The sequence below is a fragment of the Fusarium graminearum genome, chromosome 3, assembly GCF_000240135.3.
Source record: "Fusarium graminearum PH-1 chromosome 3, whole genome shotgun sequence".
Lineage (NCBI taxonomy): Eukaryota > Fungi > Ascomycota > Sordariomycetes > Hypocreales > Nectriaceae > Fusarium > Fusarium graminearum.
This window is the reverse complement of record NC_026476.1, coordinates 6,535,275-6,557,731: the sequence shown is the minus strand read 5'-3', so window position 1 is coordinate 6,557,731 and position 22,457 is coordinate 6,535,275. Positions and strand designations below refer to the sequence as shown.

The following is a 22,457-nucleotide window of genomic DNA, read 5'->3' as shown; positions in this document are numbered from 1 at the left end:
AATGCAGCTGAAGCAGTTACTGGCTTGGGTTCGATCTTGGTACACCATGAATTGGTACATATGGAACAACTCAGGTTCTAAAGTCAAGTTAATTTGTGAGCGACACTATTACACTATCTCATAAGCTTGTAGAAAGGGTTCCATGGCTCATGCTCAGCATGTAATTGTGATTCACGTGTCTTGTATTCAACTCGTAAAATCTGCCATCCGCCGGACGAGAGATATACGGGACAAACAAGCAGAGTGGTTTATCAACATCAGCTTCTCAGTTCTGATTATGTATATCTTTTTCTTCCTAAGTGTCATCTCTAATACACAGATAACGGGATTATAGGATCTCCAGAAATACACCAATGGAGTTTTGAGGGTATGCGGAATAAAACTAATCTATAGGGCAACATTGTGGGAAGGTAATCTACCCTAAAGCTCGATCTCTGGAATAAACCAGCCTAATCGGCTCATTCAACTTTAAGATACATACCTAGGTAAACAATGTCTGTTTCGGTCGTTTCGGAGGTAACCCGTCGGAATAAAGTGATTTCCTGCGAAAAACAGGTAAATGTGTGGTGTGTGTTGTTCCTCACATCACATGTCTCTTCAACATTACGGGTCGGGCACACGTAGATGGCCTCACCACCAAACAATATTCAGCAACTATAAAAAGGCACTTCTCGGCTAACTTGCGGCACCCTACAGTCACGTCACAGAATCAATTTAAGAAAAATTTTCTACTATGACTCACTTGAGCATGCTGTCAAGGTCAAGTCCAAGGGTAGCTGCAAGGAACAACATCCACTTCTGACATAGTTTGCTGTCGTGTACGAACAGGTGAATGCGCGCCAACTATGAGCCAGCGCATAGTTGATTAATCTAAAGGACACACCGTACTGCGGCTGTACAACTCGAATACTGAAAAGGTGCCTGCATACATGCAGGCTAATATTAACTAGATGCTGCAAGAAAGAAGATAGCGGTTTCAAAAGGCGGTATGCTGCTAGGTTATATGTATGGCGTTTGAACCGTAGTCGGTGAAGGCCAAGTTTTGGAGTGCCTGATACAGCAGAATCTTGAAACATATTGATCGGTGTAGGGTAAAGTCAAGACGCACTGCTGCACTGCAGTGTAGCGCACATGCAGGTAGATAGGCAGGTTGGATCGAAGCCAGCAAGGCTGCATTCTGCAGTACGGGACAGTCAGTCAAAGCGAGCACACGCATAATTTGGTCTGGACTGGTTAGTGGGCGTGCTGTTATCTCTCTTTACCCGGCACTGAGTTGCAGTGAGAGATATCTCAACTGACCGCTTCTCGAAACATGATATGGTAGGGTGACAGACAGCTCAACAAACAAGTATTCAATACGAGAGGACATATCTAGGTTAGACTTGCGGACGGATAGACTACGCAAGAAGAAGAAAAGCATATTTGACAAACAATCAGATTAGACAGTTGATCAACAATCAACCGGAAAAGAAAAACACTTTCCGCGGGGGCACAGACATACGAGAGTCAAAGCAAACACTTTAATTGATCCTGTCCCCCTTATTGTTGATTGCGAGATGAATACAAGCCAGGGTAAGTAGTGCAAAGGCGAGGCGGGAGCTAGAGGATCGTCCCTCGTGTAGCGATCCCTTGGCTGAGAATTGCTCGTGGGTTTGAGTTTGTTGCCCTTGCGTGGGGGGAGAGGAGCTGAGTGTGAGTGAGAGTGGGAGAAGAGCAAACAACACCAGACATGGGGAGGGGATCAGGATCAGAAGTAACGGATGCAAGATCATCGGGACGGTGCGGTACGGAAAGGTACGGCAAGCACCTGATCCGAGCCTAACGGTGGTTTAACGCTCTTGACGCCTGAGAGTGAGACACCGAGATGGGCATTCTCCAGGGGCTGTTGGTTGTTGATTGTCCCTGTCATTCAGCTGTTTGGCCGGCAGTTTGCTGGCGGCATGGCGCTGCCACGGCATTATCACATCCAATAAAACAACATCCTAACCTTGACATGAGATGAGAGAACTAAAGAGACAACTACCAGATCGGCCTTGGGGGCTTGCGAGGCTGCAGCGGGTGATTGCTCTGATTAATTTTTACTTTTTGGTACCTGAGAAATAGCAAAAACGAAACGTTTCATTGAGGCCTTGAAGGTGATTATGATTTATCTGATGTGATTGACGTGATATTGATATCTGAGACTACATATACTGTACACCCCCACTCAGTTATCGTAGGAGGTGGCATGCCACAGATGGGATGATAGAGATTGGCCCTTGTCAGGAGACGAGACGAGACGAACAACCTAAAGTTGGGCCGACTTCGGATTAACAAGTAAAAATACAATCACATATTGTCAGGCAAGGGAATTCAAAGGAGGGCGTGTGAGAGATGACAATCAATGTATGACGGCATCGCAAAGAGGAAACTAATGAGAAAATTCCAGCTATGAAATTAATTAAACGTTTTTACATGACTGCCGGTCGCGCTCCATCATGATTCCTCCATATGAGATTATCACAGCGCCTGTGTCGCTCAGTGACATGCTCAGTATATGTGACCACGACTCATCCTAGAACTCACCTCCCCTCCACCAGAGTAACAAAGCCAACGCAATATGTACATTGATATTCGTTGTTTGTCAAGGATAATAACCCTAGAAACACGGTTAATTACTCATGAACAATAACAAACTTCACATGCAACAACAAGTCAACCGGCTCCGACAGTTGAAACTACCGTACGTACACTAAACACAGTTCCAGTTTTACATTACAGTTACCCCGGATTCCCCCATATAGTAACATGATCATGATCCCTGAGCAGATGACGAGGCACAGCTACCAGATGCAATGCTTGCTTGCGTGCTGGCTGACCCTTTGTCATCACCGCCTGGGCAGCCTTGGCCTCAGCCCCCCAGTGTAGATAGAAGGACGTGTAGAAACATGAAGCGTTGGATTGTTACAGTTCGGGGGACCAAGCCAAGCCAAGGCTAGTTTTGTCACGAGACTCTACCCAACACAACGCAACACGATCCGTTGTCAGATAGATTAATCAGTCGCTAACAAAGATACACCTCACTGCTGGCTGTGTTGCTCAACTGTAGATTCGGAGTTGACAGATCCGGGCCAATCTCATGTCAGATACTGTGTGATGCGTAATCAATATTCACCCCGCGGCCTCCGTATTGCGAATGCAACCTGAGTGATGCTATTCCTGGCCTCATCACTGCGACCGTAACTACAGGCTGTGGATGAGCGCGGTATCACCTCAGCTACATACTAACAGAGTAGTCAGTACCGGTGTATCACAGCCTACGACATCATTTCCGACAATCCGCAACGAGCAAAGGGGAAAAAGCCACAATCGCCCTCGCATTCCCATTTGCGTGAAGTCGGCGGGGATAAATCTTGATATTGACAGCGACACATCACATTTGCAGATTGCACGACGTCATGCCGTAGACACGGAAAACTCTTCACTTCCCGTCAACACGACATAGAGAAGTGGAAATCGCGATCTTTCGCAAAAGGGATCTGTTTCGGTTTCTACGAAATAGGTAATCTGTCGCGACGAGTCGTGGCGTAGGCGGCGCTCACCACGTTGTAGCTTACGAAGATCACAGTGACATCTCGGTGTGCCTTGGCAGTGTGGAAGACCTGAATCGTCCTTGATGATTGATTCTCCTACCATACAACGATCACATCAAACTCCCAAGAGTCAACTGCGTCAGTATATTTCTCGATCGGCCGGAAACATGTGTCTCAGTAATAAAATCCTGCTATCATCTGCGACAGCCTCGTCGAAACCGTATTGCTAGACATTTTTAATGACACAAATTCAGGATTCAATTGAGACTGTCGCATCTCCAGGGGTAACAGGTATTAGTTGCAATTCATTCGTGAAACCATTAGAGCTTGGAAGGACGCTGAGATGTCAACGAATGCACACCCTCAGACTCAGGGTCAGATTCGTGGCAACTCTGCTGACGCATTAACCGTAATTAATGAAACGTCTAAACTGTCAATCGCGTGGCAGACTTGAAGTCTTCAGATGAAAAAGTAAAGGACTACGCGACTCGCTCACCCGCGTTGCCACGCGATTCCATTGAATGATCGACCTTCTAGTGATTCTTCTAGGGTTCTTCACCACTGAAGAGTCCTGTAGTGTTCACTGGAAAGTCCACACCCCTCCATCTTGTCCTTCCATTCGTTCGTCGACGGTGTTAACCAGAAGGGGTAATTGTTGGAACTAGGTCCCTTTTTCCCCAGCTTCAGGAAACTTTAGTTATCTTTCCTTCTCTAAGCTCGGCCTCCTTCCGGCAAAAGCGCAAAAAGTCCGGCCGATAAGATACTGTGGACAAAAGAGGCAAGAGCTGAACTTTGCTCACTTTCCTCGCCGGGATCTCTTCTCCGCGGTGCCGCAATCGCAACCGCAACCGCGACTGCAGACACGTGGGATCGCGGAAGCTAAACCTATTCTTCATTCATTTCAAATTCGGAAGGCACTTCCCCTTAGCCGATCCGAGGTAGCATGGAATGAAGTCCGAGGTTTTGAAAAGAGACTGTATCTTTAAGGTTTTACAGCTACTGAAGGAAACGATTCAGGAGCAACACACCCAAAGCAGAGGATGCATCGAATTCTTCACCTTGGCGAACTAACTGACTTGACACACTTGCCTGATTTCATGACACATCGTGACTGGCCTTCCAAGGACCTTCTGCCGTTCCTTCTAGTGCCCACAAACTACCTGCATATTCTTCTGCATCCAATAACAGTTCCAATCCCGAAAGAGAAGGTGGGCAGCACTCAGGGCACCTTTCAAGAAGGAAGAAAAAGGAAGCTCTAGAAAACACTGACAGAAGGCCCGTGAGCCCCTCAGATAAGCCACAATCTACGGCTCTACTGAGAGATGCCCCGTGTTAAGAGGATCCTCTTTTACGTTATGACGGGGCCAATGCTCCATAAGGAAGCAATTCGGACGAACCATGGGCATCGCCAGCCTTGGATATGAGGAGAACCGCCGGTTCGGGTCAGCGAGCAAGGCCTACCAAAGTGGAGACGGCCTTTGTCAAAGCGGTGGTCGACTTCAAGGGTTCTTGAACGATTCAAACCTATCGCGGCTAAAGAAAAATAATAAAACTGCCAGGTAAGGAGACGAGGCTGCTAGGAGAAAGAAGGAGGACGACAGGGCTTCGGAAGGGTGGAATAGCGTTCCGTACCTGGCCGTCCTACCGTCCATTCGCCTGGGGGAGCTAGGAACGAGCCCGTGTCCGGGGTTGTGACACTGTTTAAGATGAATCGCCAAAGCAAACATCAAAGTTTCAAAATGCACCCGGCCGTTCGTCCGTCCGCAGTGTCGGATACGTACGTAAACTAGTAATAATTGCTTTTTTTCTCCCATGGGTGTTGAGTCGGTAACGTCGCAAGGGGGGATCATTGTGTTGTGATACAGGAGGAAATTATTGCTTCTGTTTCCGCGCCGGATGAATCCCCCAAGCGAGAACTCTATCGTTTACAACGGCGGTCAAACGTGAATTAGGCCGGCTACGCACTGTTAAAGGGGTTTCACAACGAGAATGGCTAGAGTCAGGTCAGTGGCCGCTCAATAGTTTAGATCGCGAGACGGATGAAGACGGAGCATGAATCGGATCCAGTCAGTGATAAGCTTTTGACGAGTCTTGGGATTCTTGGCAATTCGTACACACAAAACTGTCATTGTTGTTGTTGTCTCTTCCCGCGGGTAATTGGGGGTTCGTAATAGGGTTGCAGTCAGTGTGGTATATGACGTCTGCTTCCTTGCTCTTAATCATTTGCACAGCAAATCCGGCGTTGGGCCTGATATTACCAGCATTGTGTGTCAACATCAAAGTTTATTTTGTTCCAACTCCTGGAACACAACGGTGAGGGTTGACACGGACACAGCTGTTGTTCACCCCCGGTATAGAATGACTGGACCGTAATTTTAATAGACGAGCTACGGCCGAGATCGAAAAACCGACGCGTTGGAAAGAAACCTGGCAGTTGAACTTTTGTTCCATGTCAACAATTAATCAATACCGGCACTGGAACCCGGTCGCGCGGTCCGCGGTAGGGATCTTTGGTTTTTCCAGCGTTCAACGGTAAAGACCCACTGAAGCGAGATTAACTCGGGTGTAGGCGATGAGGAATTTCAGGTGTCTGGATCGCAATACATTTCAATTTGCAAGTTGTGCCGAGGCGGAGAATGCCTTAGGTAAGATGAGTGAATTCTTCCATGGAAGATTCCCTGTCAAAGCTGCATGGAAGGCCTCTAATCATTGTCGACTTTTGGCGAGTAAGGTGAAGTTGGTGTTTCCCCAGACGCCCGGCATTGTTCGGAAAGATATGGAGTGCCAGGTGTGGCTGGAGAGATAGATCTAGAGGTGGCGGCGGAGACATGTGTCACAGATAAGTCAAAGGATGGAGTTTTTTCTTACAGAACATGATTTTCCATATGCTCGATGACGATGTAGATCATCAAATGGCGCAAGAGCCGTGGAGAAAGAGGACCCTGATATCCATTTTTCATACTCATCACGAATTATATTGGCCGCGAGGCGCAGATATAGATACAGTGGAGGTTTTGGACTGATTAGATCCTCGTAGACGCCGATATTTCCAACTTGACCGCCGGATCAACCTCAAACACTGCGGATAAAGGTGGAGTGGATAAAGCGGGAATACGCAGGGTCTTTTCGGCATTGCCATATGGTTATGGACTGTGTTGGTTGGTTGAAAGTTGAGATCAGAGCCACTGTTATCTGACGCGATCAGCACGTTTGCAGCAGTTGTGAATCCAGACAGCCAAGCACGTTTGCAGGATTGTCCAGTTAGCGACGGGCCAGACCGTCCTATCATGTTTATCATCTGTGGGAGGAGGATCAGCTTGGAACGGTCCAGTCGCTCAGACATGTGTGATAGACACATCAGTCAACGTTCTGGGCAGTCGGGGTAAGGAGGCAAAAAAGCCCCTCTGTGCATCTGCGACATAACAGCTGTAGCTGTTAGAGCTCCAGACCCTTTTCGGCTCGGGGATGGAACCGCAGATCATTTCTCAGCCAAAGTGCGGAGTAGCTCTTTGAAGCTGTCTCAGATATCTCAAGACCAGAGCATCTGACAATCACATTCACCAATCACTTTAGCTGGACCCCTCAGATGATATGATTGTACCCTCGCATAACAGGAAGCACTGTGTCTTTTATCGCCGAGGTCTCGTCTCCTGTTTCCGACGTATCGAAAACATCTCCCTTGGGATTCCAACCAAGCGAGACAAGCGCCGAGAGGAGAGTCAATGATTCAAGCCGAAGGCAACTATCCGGACCAATGCCAAGAGACTTATGAGGGGTAAAGCCGCGATAGAAAAATTGATAGAGAATAGAACGGCCGAAAGGGCAACGGAAGGGACACCGCCACAAGGTGGAGAGAAACACCGTAAAAGCGGCTCCGATGGTGGATACACTTCTCCGTAATGTACGCCGGCGTATCGCATGTGGAGAGAGAATGGATATCTTATCAGAGATTTCATCATTAATGAAACGGTTCAAGCGGATGAGATGGGGCCTGTTTGCATCTGGGATTTCGCCAAGTGAGAGAATTAATTTCCAAGAATCAATTATTTGCCAAGCTAAGATTCGTCTTAATGGAATCCGATCTTGCTTCTGCCACCGAAATTTGAAATTTGACAGAATGTGCTTTATTGTCAAGGGCAAGGCTAGGACTAAAACCCTGCATTTGTACGACCGAGATTCATAACTGCCAAGACTTCGCGGAGAAGGCATCGTCTGCCGTGATTGGCTACCGATATCGATACCCATGCCAGCTAGCGGTGAGGAGTGCGAGAAGCTGCGATTCGTGCGCTCAAAGAGCCTGGACGAAAGGGGAAACTTGCTGGCCCCCTCCCCAGTTGGCAGTTGGTTCCGGGCCTGGGACCTCCTAGGCTAAACGGGCCTTGTCCTGTGCTGGAAGCTGCTGGGAATGCTCGGTCCGAGATTGCTTGAATCTATTCTTGAGCCAGAACCTTTGGAAAGCTGTCTACAAGGCACCCCAGACCACCACATGGGATGGGGATGGGGATGGGCGTTGGGGGTTGAAGTTAATTAATGGGAGCCTGAAGCTTGACGTTTGGAGAGCTTCTGGATTGGAGGGGAAATAGAAAGAGGATGCGACTATGGAAAAACGAGGCAACAAAAGTTGAGCTCGGGGAACCAAGGCCCGACTTGCGTTGAGTTGAGTTTGAGGTGAGGTGAACTGAAATGATTATCATCATCCCTACCTATCCGCGATGTGCGCTTGTCCGCCAGACGCATACATACCGTAAACTACATTTCAGCAGCTGTGTTGTTGTTTATGCTGTTTACCGGCGGTGAAATTCAATATTCTCAGCTGCCCGCAACTTTAGTGGCCGCCTGGATCGGACACCCTCGCTGCAAGATGACAGCCATCCCCCCCAAACCGAACCGATCAGTGACTCCTCAGTGGTAAAACAATTAACCAGTTGCAGACGAATGGTGATGGACAACAAAGCACCCTCAGGCACGTATCCAGCAAATAGAAATGTAAATACCTCCTCCTCAAGGGAGCGGTCAGAGATGCACGTCGTTCCTTACCACCTGCATTGGATGCATCGCTGCAGCACATCGTATCTACATCTCCTCTTAGCCTTTTCCTCTCATGTAGGGAACAGACCAATACCGCACCGACATCCCGCGATACCTTCCCTTCCTTCCAAGAGGGGAAAGAAGAACAGCCAAGGCGTGACAAGAGAGAATGGAAGGTAGGTAAGCCAGCGGACAGCCAGCTAGTCAGCCAGCCAGCCAGTCCAGCCCTGTGGGATGCATTACAGTGGTGGTGTGCAGCTATCAAAAACCTACACTTGCCCGACCCGACCTGAAGGCTTAACCTTTTGGCCTTTGGGCTCTGAGCTATCTCGGGACAACGTATGCCAGGGCGGAACCAGACAAGGCCAGGCCAGGTCAGGGACCGATTTTGGGTGTGTTGGGCGCTGAAGGGAAACAGGCCCCCAGTGCCATTTGAGAGAAAAGGGAGGCAAAGGGTGGGCGTGGGGGGGACAAGAGAGGTATCTTACGGAAGAGGAGAGAGGAAAGACACAAAAAGCAATCAAAGCATCAAATCCGATAAATTACAGGTGAGACAAACATGAATGATCACAAAGAACGACATAACCGTAAACGAATGGCGTTGGTCCTGAATAATAGCAAAAAGAAACGAATGCGACAAGATGGATGAATGAATGGATCATCATCCATATCGTGGGAGGCACAAACAGTGACCGGACTCGTTACAGCAGCACCAATAACGCACCAATAACGCATAGGCAATCAATGATTCACTCGTGTCCAAAGAATACAGCACAGCTCAGCACAGTATCAATCAATCAATCAATCAACCATGTCAGTCAGTTGTATTTGCCATCACATCACATCGTATCCCCGAAGCATTGCTTCGCTGACCTGCCGTAATCAAGATATGTATATACTTGGATCATGGTTAATAAGCCTATCCTGTTCGTCAGCCTGGGCGGTTCTAGCAGTGCCCCCCAAGGCCACGACCAAAGAGCTGCTTGTGACTCCCTTTTCCGATGATGATGAATGTGACTTGTGTCCCGTTGCCGCCGCGCGCAGCCCGTGATTTGGTATCTTGACCCGCGGGATGAGGGAGGCGCAAGCCTGTGATTAAGACCGTGACAGCGAATGCCAGCACTGTAATTGGCATTGTGGTTGCTATTCGTAGATACGTATATACGCCCAGCGCAGCCCAAGGCTGGGGGAGGCGTTTTTTTGCCCTTACCCCAGATTACGAAAACAAGCCACAGGGCAGAGAACAGAGACAGGCTCAAAGAGAGATCAAATCATTGCCGGTAAGCAGGTTATCATGTCTTGGACGGGAGCAGATTGTCTTGAAATGATGCCCGGTTTGGTCCAATACGGACGTTGCTGTGTTATTGTTGATCTGTCGGTGGTAACGTATCCGTAAATCCTGTTGTCCATATGAAGCTTTGCTTATCTCACCAAATTCCTTTTTATTTGCGGTGACCGTATCAGTATCAGTCAGCTACAGTAATTGTCTCGTCTCTTGTCACTCCAACTGCAAGTTTACAAAGCAAGTTACCGTATACGGTGCATGTTGCTCATCTCAGCTCAAACACTAACACCAACACCACCAGGCAAACGCGAGTAACCATCCATTACGAAAATTGTCACTGGTTACTATCACTTCAATCTTCAATCCATCGCTTCTTGTGTTGGAAACCTGCTTTATTGTCATTGTGCGGCCAGTCCTCGGCTCTTTGAGCAACTTGACCCGAGCGCGATAAGCTCCTTCACCTCTCAGATCCCAAGGTAACAAAAGAGAACCAAGTCTTGGCGAATTCTTTGATAGAAAACAGGAACAAATCTGGATACCGAGCGACCTAGTAAACTTACCGTATCTCTGACTCTGACTCCTGCCCTTCCTTGTTGTTCTCGTTCCCTCCCCACGGATCCGCTCTTCGGCCACCCCCTCCTGGGATATTTAGCTAGTACGTACCTTCGGCCGTCCACTTAGCCGCTGTATCGCCCTGATTTTCCCTCTGACTCGAATTTCCCACCGCTCCTTTTTCGCTTCCGCCACGCCCCCCTTCACACCCCTCAGGCCTACAGCACCGAGCAGCACCTCGGTAGAAGAATTTAGCATTTCGCCCTCTTTCCCGACGAGACAAGAAGCAAGACCCTTGGACCCGCACTCGCACCCGTTCTCGGTCTCACCCCCCCCTGGGTTCACCGTACACCTCTCTTCACCCCCATCACAACGTAAATCCTCCATTCCACACCCAAAAACCGGAACCCAGATTAAATCTCACACGCCCCAGGCCTCCCTTAGTCGGCTGCCTGCCCATCTTGCTTCATTCATTTATATCTACCCGCATCCCCAGGTTTTCGTCTCGAGGATCCATTTATCTGCCGTCCACAACAAAGAACTTCAAGTGATCAACACTTTACTACTTGCTATTTAGCAACAGCTACAGCTCCTCGAGCTTAAATCACGACATTCACCTCGCCTATCATCACAACCACCGCAACAATGTTCGGTTCATACAGCTCCATCAGCTCCATGTGCGCGTCCTCTGCGCCCATGGACATCGCGTCTCGCAACATCTACCGATCTCAGGATTCCGCCTGCGCTTTCCCTTCATGGCCTCGACGTGACTCTCTTTCTGAGTCCGACCGTGAGGAGCGACCTACTTCTTATCTCTCCGACGACGACCTCTTCCTCTCCGATCCCTTCGACGATGATGCTCAGAGCGTCTCCAGCGCTGGTAGCTCTTCTCCTGGTGCCATGGCCTCGCCTCCCAGCCGCATCTCCGACTTCGAGCTTCTCCAGGCTGAGCGCGAACGCCAGGCTGCCATCCAGCGAGAGTGCATCCGAGTTGTCAACCTCGAGAAGGAGCGTCGACGTGCCGCCGCACGAAAGCAGCGCCGTAGCAGTTCTCACAAGAAGAGCCCCAAGACCAAGCTCACCTCCATCAACGAGGAGGCTATTGAGTAAACAATGCTCTGGGATCTTCTTCATGACTGTTACGATTTCACGATAGCGTATGTTTACACCACACAACCAAAACATCAAGCCTCATTCACTAACAATAATTCAGGCTGCTTTTTTTGCATTACATGGCAATATGATACCCCATGATACACCACACACAACAACTTTCGCATGTGCGCATCAATAAACGCACATGCTGGATTACCCAACACCACTGTTCCATTATTTGGAGATGGACATCTTTCCGACACTACACACACCAAACTGTCACTCACTAAATTGGCAACCTTAATCAGCTACCCTCGGGATCGACTTGTAACCGCCGGCTTGATTTTCGGTAGGCGACTACACCACTACAACCTTGGTCGATGACGCCATGGGGTAGACCGCCTTTGAACCCAGCAAATCACAGGTGGGGGTGGGGGTTACCCAACCAAGAATGAGTCAGAACACCAGAGGCCAAGACTGAGGAATGAATGACAACAACATCAACATCAACAACCATTATCTTTAGAGTTCCCGGTCGCGGCCGAAACTTTCTCCTCCATCAAGAGAAACGTTGCCATGACCCGAACCGGATACATGGAAGCCTTCATCCCCATCTTCTTCTAGTCCTCGTCGGACCGTCGGCGAACTCGGCCATCTACCGGTGGTCTTCTCCCCGCATTGCGGCCCGGTCAAGAATCTATCATTATCCGCTTGCGCGTACATCGGATCTTTTCTTTTCTGTTGAGGCTTTTATCAAAGCCGACATTTTATCTTGTTTAATCTTTTTCATTTTCACACACCATCAGGGTGGATCGCATACATGGATGGAGTTTTACTTTTATTGCATCATTAGGACATGGGACACTGGATACAGTACAGGTTCTTGCATCAGTCCTCCCAACACTGGGATGAACCAGCTGGTACACACTTGGGAACGGGAACATTAGGGCATAGGATATGCACCCACACACAGCATTGCATGGTTAACGGCGACATGGCATGGAATATTTAGATACCTTAGGATAGTTCGGCGGCCCAGTGCCTGCCTTGATTTTCAAGATACCCTCTTATTAGTTAGCATCAACAATCATACTTGGCATACATCTCAAAACATACTCTTGTCTCTTACTCATGTGATATTGGCGCCTCTACTCGTGACTGCAGCTACTTTGGTCCTTCGACCCTTTGAAACCTGAGCTATATTTTCCCTAACCTTGTGTGCAAGCAATCTTGGCAACAGTCAAGCGCCCAGCCAAAGATGTTGAAAGTGTGTGCTACAACCTGCCTATCTACCAATAACCATTAACCATTGCCGACCTATTCATCCAATACCGGCGACAATAGGGAGCTCTCTATTTTCTAGCTTGGCCCGTGGTACCGTCCCGTGCCGCGGGCTTCAAGTCAAGTTCCTTTGTCACATGGACCAAATTGACGCCTTAACCGCGGGGTCGCGAGTGTGGTGAGGTGCAGCTCAATCCAGATAGAACGTGCCTTTTTCAGATCGGCGATAAGAAACAAAGAGATTCTCACGTGGGAAGCTCGTGATAAAAGTTATCTATATCGGGTATCTTGATTTAGTGGTGGGTGTTTGTATAGACGATGCTTTGTCCGATATTGTGTTGGTGTGATACTCAATCAAGTGCTCAAAAGAAACGGGGCTCAACGCACGGATGGGGTATTGATCGATCAAGCAAGTCGCGAGATTTTGCAATCGCGAAAAAGGGCGAGATGAAACGTTGTTTACCTTTGTTGGTCCTCAAGTTGAGTTCAGTTTGCCTTGTGGCTTGCGAGTTTAAATCGCATTGTCTAAGCCAAGACTTTCAAGCCTTATGCAGGGCAAGCTTTGACATTTAGACTAGACGTTTTGCCCTGTTCTAAAGTGCTATTGTTGGATTCACGGTCTAATAAGAGTTGACTTAGGAACCAACACAGGGCGAACTAGAAGAGTTAAAGCGGGCGCTTGTATTACTGCGATACGATTTAAAGTGGTGAGCCAAGAATAGAACATATAAACGCTTTGGTTTGAAGATAGAGTGATGCATTGGCGGGATGCATGAAAGACACAATGACAAAGCCATATAGTTAAAGTGGGAGTGAGGATAGAATAGGTAAAACTAAAATATTAGTTCACATTGTTTAACATAGTTTGGACAGCGGTGTTTGTTACTTTCAAGGGATATGCTTATTGATGCCTTGTCTTGTTGTCCAGCCCGTCACTACGAGACGATACGAGTATAACGGCTAAAGATAGATCCAACTTTACTAATAACGCCATAGTCTTGTATTACCATAGGTAAAATACGACATCATCCTTTTGCGTCGGGATAGACTATAGTGTACTGGTACAGTTGCCATTGAACCGTATGTTCCGGAGCAAGCAGTCAGCATAGTTTCTGCGGAATGGCAAATGCTGTTGGGGTAATGCGTTTTCCTTATAAAAAGATCATGATATAATTTGGCTGAAGTCTTCTAGTGGCCTTTTGACGACCCGTGAGTAGGTTCAATATGCGCTGGCCGAGAGGTCTCTTTGCAAGTCTATCCGTGCCCCAACAGTTGTGGTTGATATCAATAATAGATAGCATAGTTCGATCCGATGGGGAAACTGTGTCCAAGTAGTATTCGTGCTGTATCCGGGCCTATGTCAAATTTGCATTGCACACAACTTGTTGCCTATCTTAACAAGCTTCATGTGTTGGTTGACCAAGTCACTGCCTGCCATAGTTTCGCACGAAGCCACGATGGAACGAAGCTGGGGTCAATGAAGTGATAGCCGGGCGTGTATATGATAATAACTTTAGTTCGTTGTCATAATCACAAGAAACTATACCTGGAATTGAGAGTTCATGATGTGATCGTGGCCTCCCAGGTATCGTGATAGGGTGTAAAGCTATATGAGTAACTCAAGAAAAACAACCATGATGTAACAGAATAGACTCAATAATGAGTACAAGTTTTTATTGTAAAAAAAAAATAAAAAAATACATATTGTCCGTCTTTTTTAATGCAAAGTTAACAGTATCCATGCTTTGTTCTTGCGTTCTATTTTGCAGACTCCACATCCTCACGATCACAGAGTCTCTGGTATATAACTTGATCGGTGAATCATGCTAATAAGACCGTACTTATAATTTCTATCGCTTATGAGAGGTCGTTGTACAGTTGTAAGATAAACTTGAGCCGAATGTGGAATTGTCATCATCATTTTCCCCGCATCACGAACTTGGCAAGGCTTCACTCAACCTTGATCACACAACTGTTGCGATCCAACTTGACACTCATCGAAACTTACACATATTAAGGACTTAACTCAAAAACAATCACACGCTGATAAAACCCTCACCCAGATTAACCTCAAACGCAATCAAAATGGTCAACGAACAAGATCGTGAGCACCTCCGCCTCGCCGTCTCACTCGCCCACGAAGCTCTTAAGGCAGGCGACGCCCCATTCGGCTCTGTACTCGTATCATCAGACAATAAAGTCCTCCAGACAGACCGAAACCGCACCGTCACAGGTTCCGACGGCGACAGTCGCCCCGACGCAACTCTGCACCCAGAGTTTACGCTCGCGCGGTGGGCACAACTCAACCTCAGCGCCGAGGAGCGTAAGAACTCTACTGTGTACACGAGTGGAGAGCACTGCGCAATGTGTTCTGCTGCACATGCTTGGTGCGGTCTCGGAAGGATTGTGTATGTTTCTTCGACAGAGCAGTTAGAGGCTTGGAAGAAAGAGTTTGGTGTCGAGGCGCCTGTTGCGCCTCTGAGTATCAACCAAGTTGCCCCAGGGCTCCAAGTGGAAGGGCCTGTTGAGGATTTGGCTAAGGAGGTTTATCAACTTCATGTTGAGAATTGGACGGGGAAGGGATTTGAGTCCAAGTCTAAGGCTTGAGTCTGGGAATGTTGAAGCTTGTGGTACTATGATGAGCATAGCAGGTGTCTGGCAGCAACCTATTGAATGCATATCTGTTTTTATTGTAGCTCCAAGACGTATGAGGAAAGAATTTAGGTGATGCATGCCAAGTTGCGTGTTGGCCATCGAGAGTGAAGGCAATGAGAACCTCTGGGCTAGCGGACGTCAAAGCCAGCTCCAACTGTAACGACTCAGCAAGAACACTGGCATCACCCGAAAAAGAACGTGAGTTAAGATATCCAGTCTTTCAACAATCGATCATGTATGTATACCAGCAAAGAAGACCACAATACATGAGTTATTGCATCATAGTTCTATATAAGCTCTATTTGGGAGCAGTTGTTTTATCCAATCAGCTATCCCCTGTGGCTTAGTTGGCTAAAGCGTCCGACTGTTATTCGTAGACAATCGGGAGATCGGAAGTTCGAGCCTTCCCGGGGGAGTTTCTTTTTGACTTTGTTGCTTATTGTCCATATATTGTTTGCTATCTTTTTCCTCCATTGGATATATGCTCACAATGGATGTGTGCGCCATGTCTTGTCTGTCAAGCGATATAGATCTTGATACCAATGAAGGCAACGCGGACAAACCACCAAATGCAAACCCGTTACTCAAAATAATTATACCCACAGTCAATTCACTGCTCTGTAACTGTAATACGTGAGACAAAAGTATTGTTCTAGAATAGAAAGAAGTCTGCGCGAGCTAAAGACGAAGTCGTTGTTACATTGCAGTGGTTGTTCCTGGATCACTGCAAATGCCTCAGGAAGGATGACCATTGCTCATTATAGCAGTAGAAGCAACAACACGACTTAGATAGAACTTGACGAATGTCTCAAGTGCAGTATAGAAAAGAGAGTCCTCTGATTCCTAACTCTTACGGCGAGAGGAAAGTATTAACGTATGATGTCTATCAGTCTTTCCAAGAGTACGAAAAATATTATTTCTGCTCACATGAGATGCCTTGGCGAGTCTTGATGAATCACTAAAGCAATGCCATGTTTTGTTTTCAGGGAGTATCTCTGAACTAACTGCCCATAAAAGTACTATCCGCCATGCCTAACCGTGACATCCTATTAGATCAAAAGGCTTCAACGGAAAATTATGAGTTGCTTTACAAGCATTGAAGAAAAGCTGTCTTCCTTTGGGGAGAGTGCAACTTGGATGGCCTCTCTCACCCTTCATCGCATCCATGCCCATAGAGAAGAGAGTTTACGATGCCCAAGAATCGTCAAAATGACCCAAGTGCATACAATCAATAATCATCACATCATATAAAGCTGCATGGAGACCTAAGAATATGCAATTCCAAATCAGTTTCTATCTTGGGTATCTTGCATTACCCCAAAACGTCCATCACAGACCAGTCCGCTTACACCATTCCTGCGTTCTTATATGCATAATACGAAGGTTTAACCTGAGACAACGCTACAGAGGTGTATGGTGTAGCATTCTCACTATCTAGCGGTAGGCCCGCATCTAAGATCTTTCCACATTAGCCATCTTCTTCCTCTCATCCGTGTGGATTGAGTCGAGGCCAGTCGAGGCTCAGGGCAACCTTGGCGCCCACATTCCAACCCACGCACAATGTCAAATCCTTCGCGGAGCCGGGCTTATTCCAATTGGGCAATGACTAAAATAAGAAAGATCTAAATAAGACCTCACTCAATATTCTCTGTCTGCAGCCTTTGCACTGATATGTACCTCCGTACCGCTCTGTGCTGTGCTGCATTGCATTATATGCATTGCCAGCGTCTTAAGGAGGAGCCTTACTCAATCCCACTGGTATCAATGTGTTGATCTGTGTCCCTTAAAGATCATCAGAATTGGCAGGACCTGATTGCGGGGAAGCCTGAAGCCACGCGAGTTGATGGATGCTGACGCAAGGGATTTCACGCACCCAACTTCTAATGTTACATACATGTCTGGTGTGCCTGCCTTCAACAACTACACATCAAATGTAATGGGATTTTAGAAAGTGATTCTTATCAATTGGGATGTGATAGGAGAACAATCTCTGATAAGAGCACAAAGACGATAATATTGAGTTAGGTCTAGTGTTTGGATCCCAACATCAATTGCAGTTACTGTGATATAGGTGGTCGACGTCTCTAAACCCATCACACCTATCAGTCACCTACACAGGTATGCAAAGTAATCAACGGGGACCCGGAACAATGGTCAATCATTTATGACACCTTTTCTGTAAGAGATGCAGAGTCAAATTTGCTGTTGCCGACTGTTCCGAGATGAGAGCGATCAATAGTCTATCCATGAGAATGGTGTCCTGTTCATGTAATCACACTTTGAGTCGTACGTTATTCTGATACAAGTACTTATACTCAAAGTATCAACAGAACGTAAGCCGAAGGTCCTTTCATATTGGATTCCGAGATCCTGGGCTTTTGCAGTTTGCCAAACTCCGAGTCTCGCGCGACGCGAGTAGGGGGCTATAAGATATTGAGACTGGTAAGACTGATTGTGATCCTCCTAACAGAACGTCTCAAAACTATAACGCTAATGTCTTGACAATGTAAGTGAATCTTTCATATGCACCAAAAGTCTTCGCTACCAATTACACATAACGACGCATCTACGAATCCTACATTTTGGTTTCGTCCCTGGCCGATCTGGTGCAGAGAGGCGGCCGCCAGTCTGCAACCGCAACATGGAAATACTGCAGGAGGGGATTCGGAGTCTTTTTTAAAGTGGCGTTATCAATGTGATAACTACCATCCATCAGCCTGGCCGCATTCTGGGCCGCAGGTTATAGCATGGCGTGCCAATACCCCAGTTGGCATATCAAATGCGCGAAAGCAACGAGCGGAGACCTTGCGGCTGGGTCGAACATGTCCCTTGACCAGGGTCATCCTGTTACAGTCAACAAGGGAAATGTGATAATAAAATCGCCGGTCAATGCACTGGCCTGGCGATCGGAAAAGTTCCAACTCTGAAGAGAAGAATTGGCAGATACTGACCGATCTTCGCCGTGAAGCATCAGAGATTGACTTGTGTGGGACGGCATAAACGAGCTGCAAGCACCAGGTGTAGCAAAAGAAAAGAAGGCGGAATGTATTTTACATCAAGAGTCTGCAGTTATCCGCTCCCGTGAAGTAAGGAATGATACACACATTGATGCAACCCGTGTGAGGCTGCAGCCAAGTCTGGGAAAGGATGGGGACAACCGTGGGGTAATTCGAGTTATGAGGCCAGACGGACCGGGGCCAGGTCTATCTAGCCCCGGGATAATGAAATTGCGTATCGGTCAACGAGAGTTCTTGATCAGTGGCGCTGAGGCCCAGTCGGCCTCTGATTGTTAAGTGTGTGCAGTTTCAAAACAATGTATAGCGGAGCAGTCCACTTATATCTGCACATCAATATCAATCAGCCCTTGAGGTGATAAGCAGCAGATCCAACAATAAAGAGATACGTGTTTGAAAATGTTTTGCCGTTACTGAAAGTCACAACGACTCGTAGATCATTCTTGCATATATATCTGACAGCGAAAGTTTGCCAACCGCTTTTTCTGCTGTACTTGGCTTGCAGGAAACACATACACAGAACCTGTCCGTCGGAGCCGAAGAGTGAGGCGAGTTGGTTCAATTGGAAGAGGTGCGGTGAACGAGAATGACATATGCTGCAAACATCTGCCCCTAGCCGAGCGGTTTATGAACAAGGTCTTGCCAGGCGGAGGCGCTTGTTGGACTTGAGGCGCTGCACCCATGGCGAGACTGGGAATCCCAACATGCATACATGACAAGGAGGCGGCCTGTTATTTAGCGATGCTAAGTCTGAATAAGCAATTCGAGTTTCCCATATAGCCACATGCTTCTGAGACAAACATCGGAAGAAAGGTTTTGCTTGACCAGGGTTCAAGGTCAATGAAAAGCTAATTTGTATCTTTTGTCAATAGAGTTCCACGCATGTAATGAGGCTGGAGCGTAAATGCTGGAACAGCATTGGAAAGACGGAGAAACTTTCTGACTGCGTCCACATTCGTAAAACACCCAATAACCTGGACATCGCAATGCTGCTCATCGAGTGCTTCCGTGGATAATTCACCTGTGACCCCAGATCAACTTAGCGGATCTAATTAAAGATATGAAGCAGCTAGTTTAACAGAGGGCGCTATGTTCGTTGTTTGATAGGCTGACATTGTAACCATTTCAGGCTATCTCCAAAGCGAAGGACTAAGTAAGGTGACGTGTATTGAAGTCTAAGTTATCGGAGGATTACTGAAAGATACGATGTTGACTTCTGCAGCAGAGAAGGATGTTGCTATTGATGAAGAGTCTATCCATGGTAGGGGAATGTGTGTGGGTGAGGTTACACTAGACGGAAGTGACCAAGGGCACGGGAAAAAGCAAAGAGAGATCGTGTATGCAGGAGGAGAGAAAAGAGAAGTCCGCAACTCGACCAGAATTTTGAGGATGGAAGAAGAAGGACGAAATTGGGGGCCTTGAGGTGAGTCTTGCACAAGGCAGGTCCGTTGATCCATATCAAGCAGGAAGTCAGGCGTGAACAGATTCACGTCCAGACTCTCTTTCCCAGTTCGTTATCGAATGAGGTCAAAAGTGGAGCAAGCAAGTATAACGGCACTTATGCAGCTGGATGTCAGCTCATACTTACCTACCTACCCAGGTAAAACTGGAAGCCGGAATGAGCTTAAATTTTGAGCGACATTGGATATAAAATACAGGATCACATTGACCAAGAAAGACTCGTCTAATTTCTCTCAATCATTCGATACCGTCGCCAAGCAACGGCGTGGTGCTCTCACTGACTTGATATAAGAGATGTGGTTGATGGAGAGCTCTACCCCTTCCCGTTTAAATAATGTGGGTACAGACCCTCTTCGCCAGCGGGACGGGAAGGAGGAGGGCGATTAACTTCTTGTAAGAGAGGTGATCGGCCGGCTTATTGGCCCGTCCCGGTTAGCTAGCGTGGCCAATAAGCGCCGAGAAGCAGCTCAAAGCACATCTTTGGCAAGTGGGGTGAAGGACTCTATCCAATCAATGTTAGCATACAAGCGCTTGCTCAAGCCCCCCCATGTTTTTATTTCCCCAACCACATGCTTTCATCTTCCTTCACTAACTTCATCTCAAAAAAACCAACTGAAGCTTTAATAGAGAAGAAGAATACGCTACAAACTACTCCTTACAGTGCAAGGGATTTTACGAAATGCCCTGTCAGCCTCTGCAACTTCAGGAGACCCCTCACTGTAGAACACGCAGCGCACCTTCAAAGCCAAACATCAGTGATGATCCTCAAGATGTTGTGCTGACACACACACAGACTGAGATGTAAGGTACCGACCACTCTTAGTTTCGACGGTACCCAACACAACTGGATCGAACATATCATGCCGTGATACCTATTTCCCACTGCACCAACGTTACAGGACCTGCGTGGGGAGACGCCGTGCGGCCTTGGGCTGTTGCGTTATGCTCTTCTGCTGTGTTGTCCTGCACCGCAATGCTCGAGAAACCACCACTCTCCGTTGTACCAAACGCCGCCTGCATGCTTCTGTGTACGTCTCGCCAGAAGAGGGGCACCAGCAACCTTTTGTACATGATTGATCGGTTACTTTCAATGCAAATAAAATATGAAATTTGGATGAGACGACGGCGGAGTTTATCAAGACCAAGGGCTTGCTTCCTTGATAAGAGTTAAATCTCAAACGATAAGATGCGAGCCATTCATGCACTCGTCTGCAAACAATGGAATACAATTTGATTGATTGATAGGTCGAGTGCCTTGAGTCTCTAGGTCGGTCAGAATGGATCTGGAGATTTACAAGGGTCCCGGTCTACTAGTGGGCCACTCAATTTGATGCACCATCCAACGATTCACTGAGAGAATTGAATTCAACGGCACGCGGTCAACCCACGAGGCTAAATTTGGCAGGGGGGCATTGCTCGCTACATGTTTGACTTGCTGCGACTCGCTGGTCTTCAATTGCCTTGTCTTTAATCAATGATCCACAGTACACGATATGCGATGAGATGGCAGTCCACGTTGGACATTGTTCGTCATAGCAAGGCCGCAGCCGCCGGCCACGATCCATTCATGTTCAAAGTGACGGCCTCCGCCTCAACTGGCGTCTTTTAAACCAGCGTCTGAAGGCATACTAATGCTATGGCATGCTCAACAGTCAACACCCTGCTCACTGTGCAAGAGGGGATCCTAGTCTTCTGCAGCTCCTCTTCCCCACTCAAACTGTTAGCTCGAGTCCAAACAGCAAAAAAAGATGCTCAAGCTCCCAATCCCCAGCCGCCGTTGACCATCCTCCATTTCGACCCCTGGGTTCCATATTGCCTATGAAGCTGGTCTGTCTCCGCTGATCCATTCAACCCAACGTTCGCAAGGCTCTATTTTAATATCGGCCTCTGGTTCAAGTGTCCACTGACAGGCCAGAACGCCACTCTCTAGGCGCCATCTCTGACTCTGAACCCCCGACCTTGACCCATGATGGATGGTCAATCACATATAGCACACGCGGTGGACACCCACACTGTCATAAACCCTGTGTCTGTGTCTTTCTCAAAATCATCTCAACCTGCACTTTTTCTAGTCAGAATTTCCTTCTTGGGCCTCCCTCTTCTTAGTCTTCCCTTTCCGCCTTTGTTTTGCTTTGCATTGTGCCTCTGTCCTCGAGTCCTGGCCTGTTTGTGTCGCCTCAATCACATTGTCACACCTTCAGCTCCAAATATCAACCTTGATATCACAACTCCACCAACATCCATCTACACCAGCCCCCAACCGACTGATCAACTTTTATTCGATAGCAGGAAAAGGGTTCAAGGTGAGCATTTCAATTCTCATTTTGGAATTTCCTAAACACTTCGTCTTTTCTTGCCCCAATCGCCAATTGAGCTGAGCGTCTCCTCGGTATCCCCGTCCCTCGTCATATTCCCCGTCTTAGTTGTCGCATGTTGTCGCTCAGCATACAAGCGCATGCAAATGTACCTACACAAGTTTGATGGACCCTAGAATCATTTTTTCAAGGGATTACA

At 47.5% G+C, this 22,457-nt stretch overlaps 3 protein-coding genes and 1 non-coding gene across 4 annotated transcripts; 3 read left to right on the top strand and 1 right to left on the bottom strand.

Moving 5' to 3' along the window:
• Positions 1–10,066: 10,066 nt before the first annotated feature.
• On the bottom strand, positions 10,067–10,824 carry FGSG_13909 (uncharacterized protein; the record flags this gene model as incomplete). The annotated part of the gene is made up of 3 exons (XM_011327259.1): positions 10,067–10,107; positions 10,446–10,524; positions 10,549–10,824. 3 exons carry the CDS (start codon positions 10,822–10,824, stop codon positions 10,067–10,069), a joined length of 396 nt encoding a protein of 131 aa, XP_011325561.1.
• A 149-nt stretch (positions 10,825–10,973) lies between these two features.
• On the top strand, positions 10,974–11,645 carry FGSG_10833 (uncharacterized protein). Its single transcript, XM_011327258.1, has one exon. The coding sequence runs from the start codon at positions 11,083–11,085 to the stop codon at positions 11,545–11,547; it is 465 nt and encodes a 154-aa protein (XP_011325560.1). The 5' UTR covers positions 10,974–11,082; the 3' UTR covers positions 11,548–11,645.
• A 3,253-nt stretch (positions 11,646–14,898) lies between these two features.
• On the top strand, positions 14,899–15,420 carry FGSG_10834 (uncharacterized protein; the record flags this gene model as incomplete). Its single annotated transcript, XM_011327257.1, has 1 exon — positions 14,899–15,420. One exon carries the CDS (start codon positions 14,899–14,901, stop codon positions 15,418–15,420), a length of 522 nt encoding a protein of 173 aa, XP_011325559.1.
• A 380-nt stretch (positions 15,421–15,800) lies between these two features.
• Positions 15,801–15,884, top strand: FGSG_20783. Its single transcript has one exon. It is a non-coding gene; the product is annotated as a tRNA-Asn (tRNA).
• Positions 15,885–22,457: the final 6,573 nt, after the last annotated feature.

What these genes read in the sequence shown, in the direction of transcription:
- FGSG_10833 (XM_011327258.1), top strand. Translation starts at nt 11,083, where the DNA reads ATGTTCGGTTCATACAGCTCCATCAGCTCCATGTGCGCGTCCTCTGCG.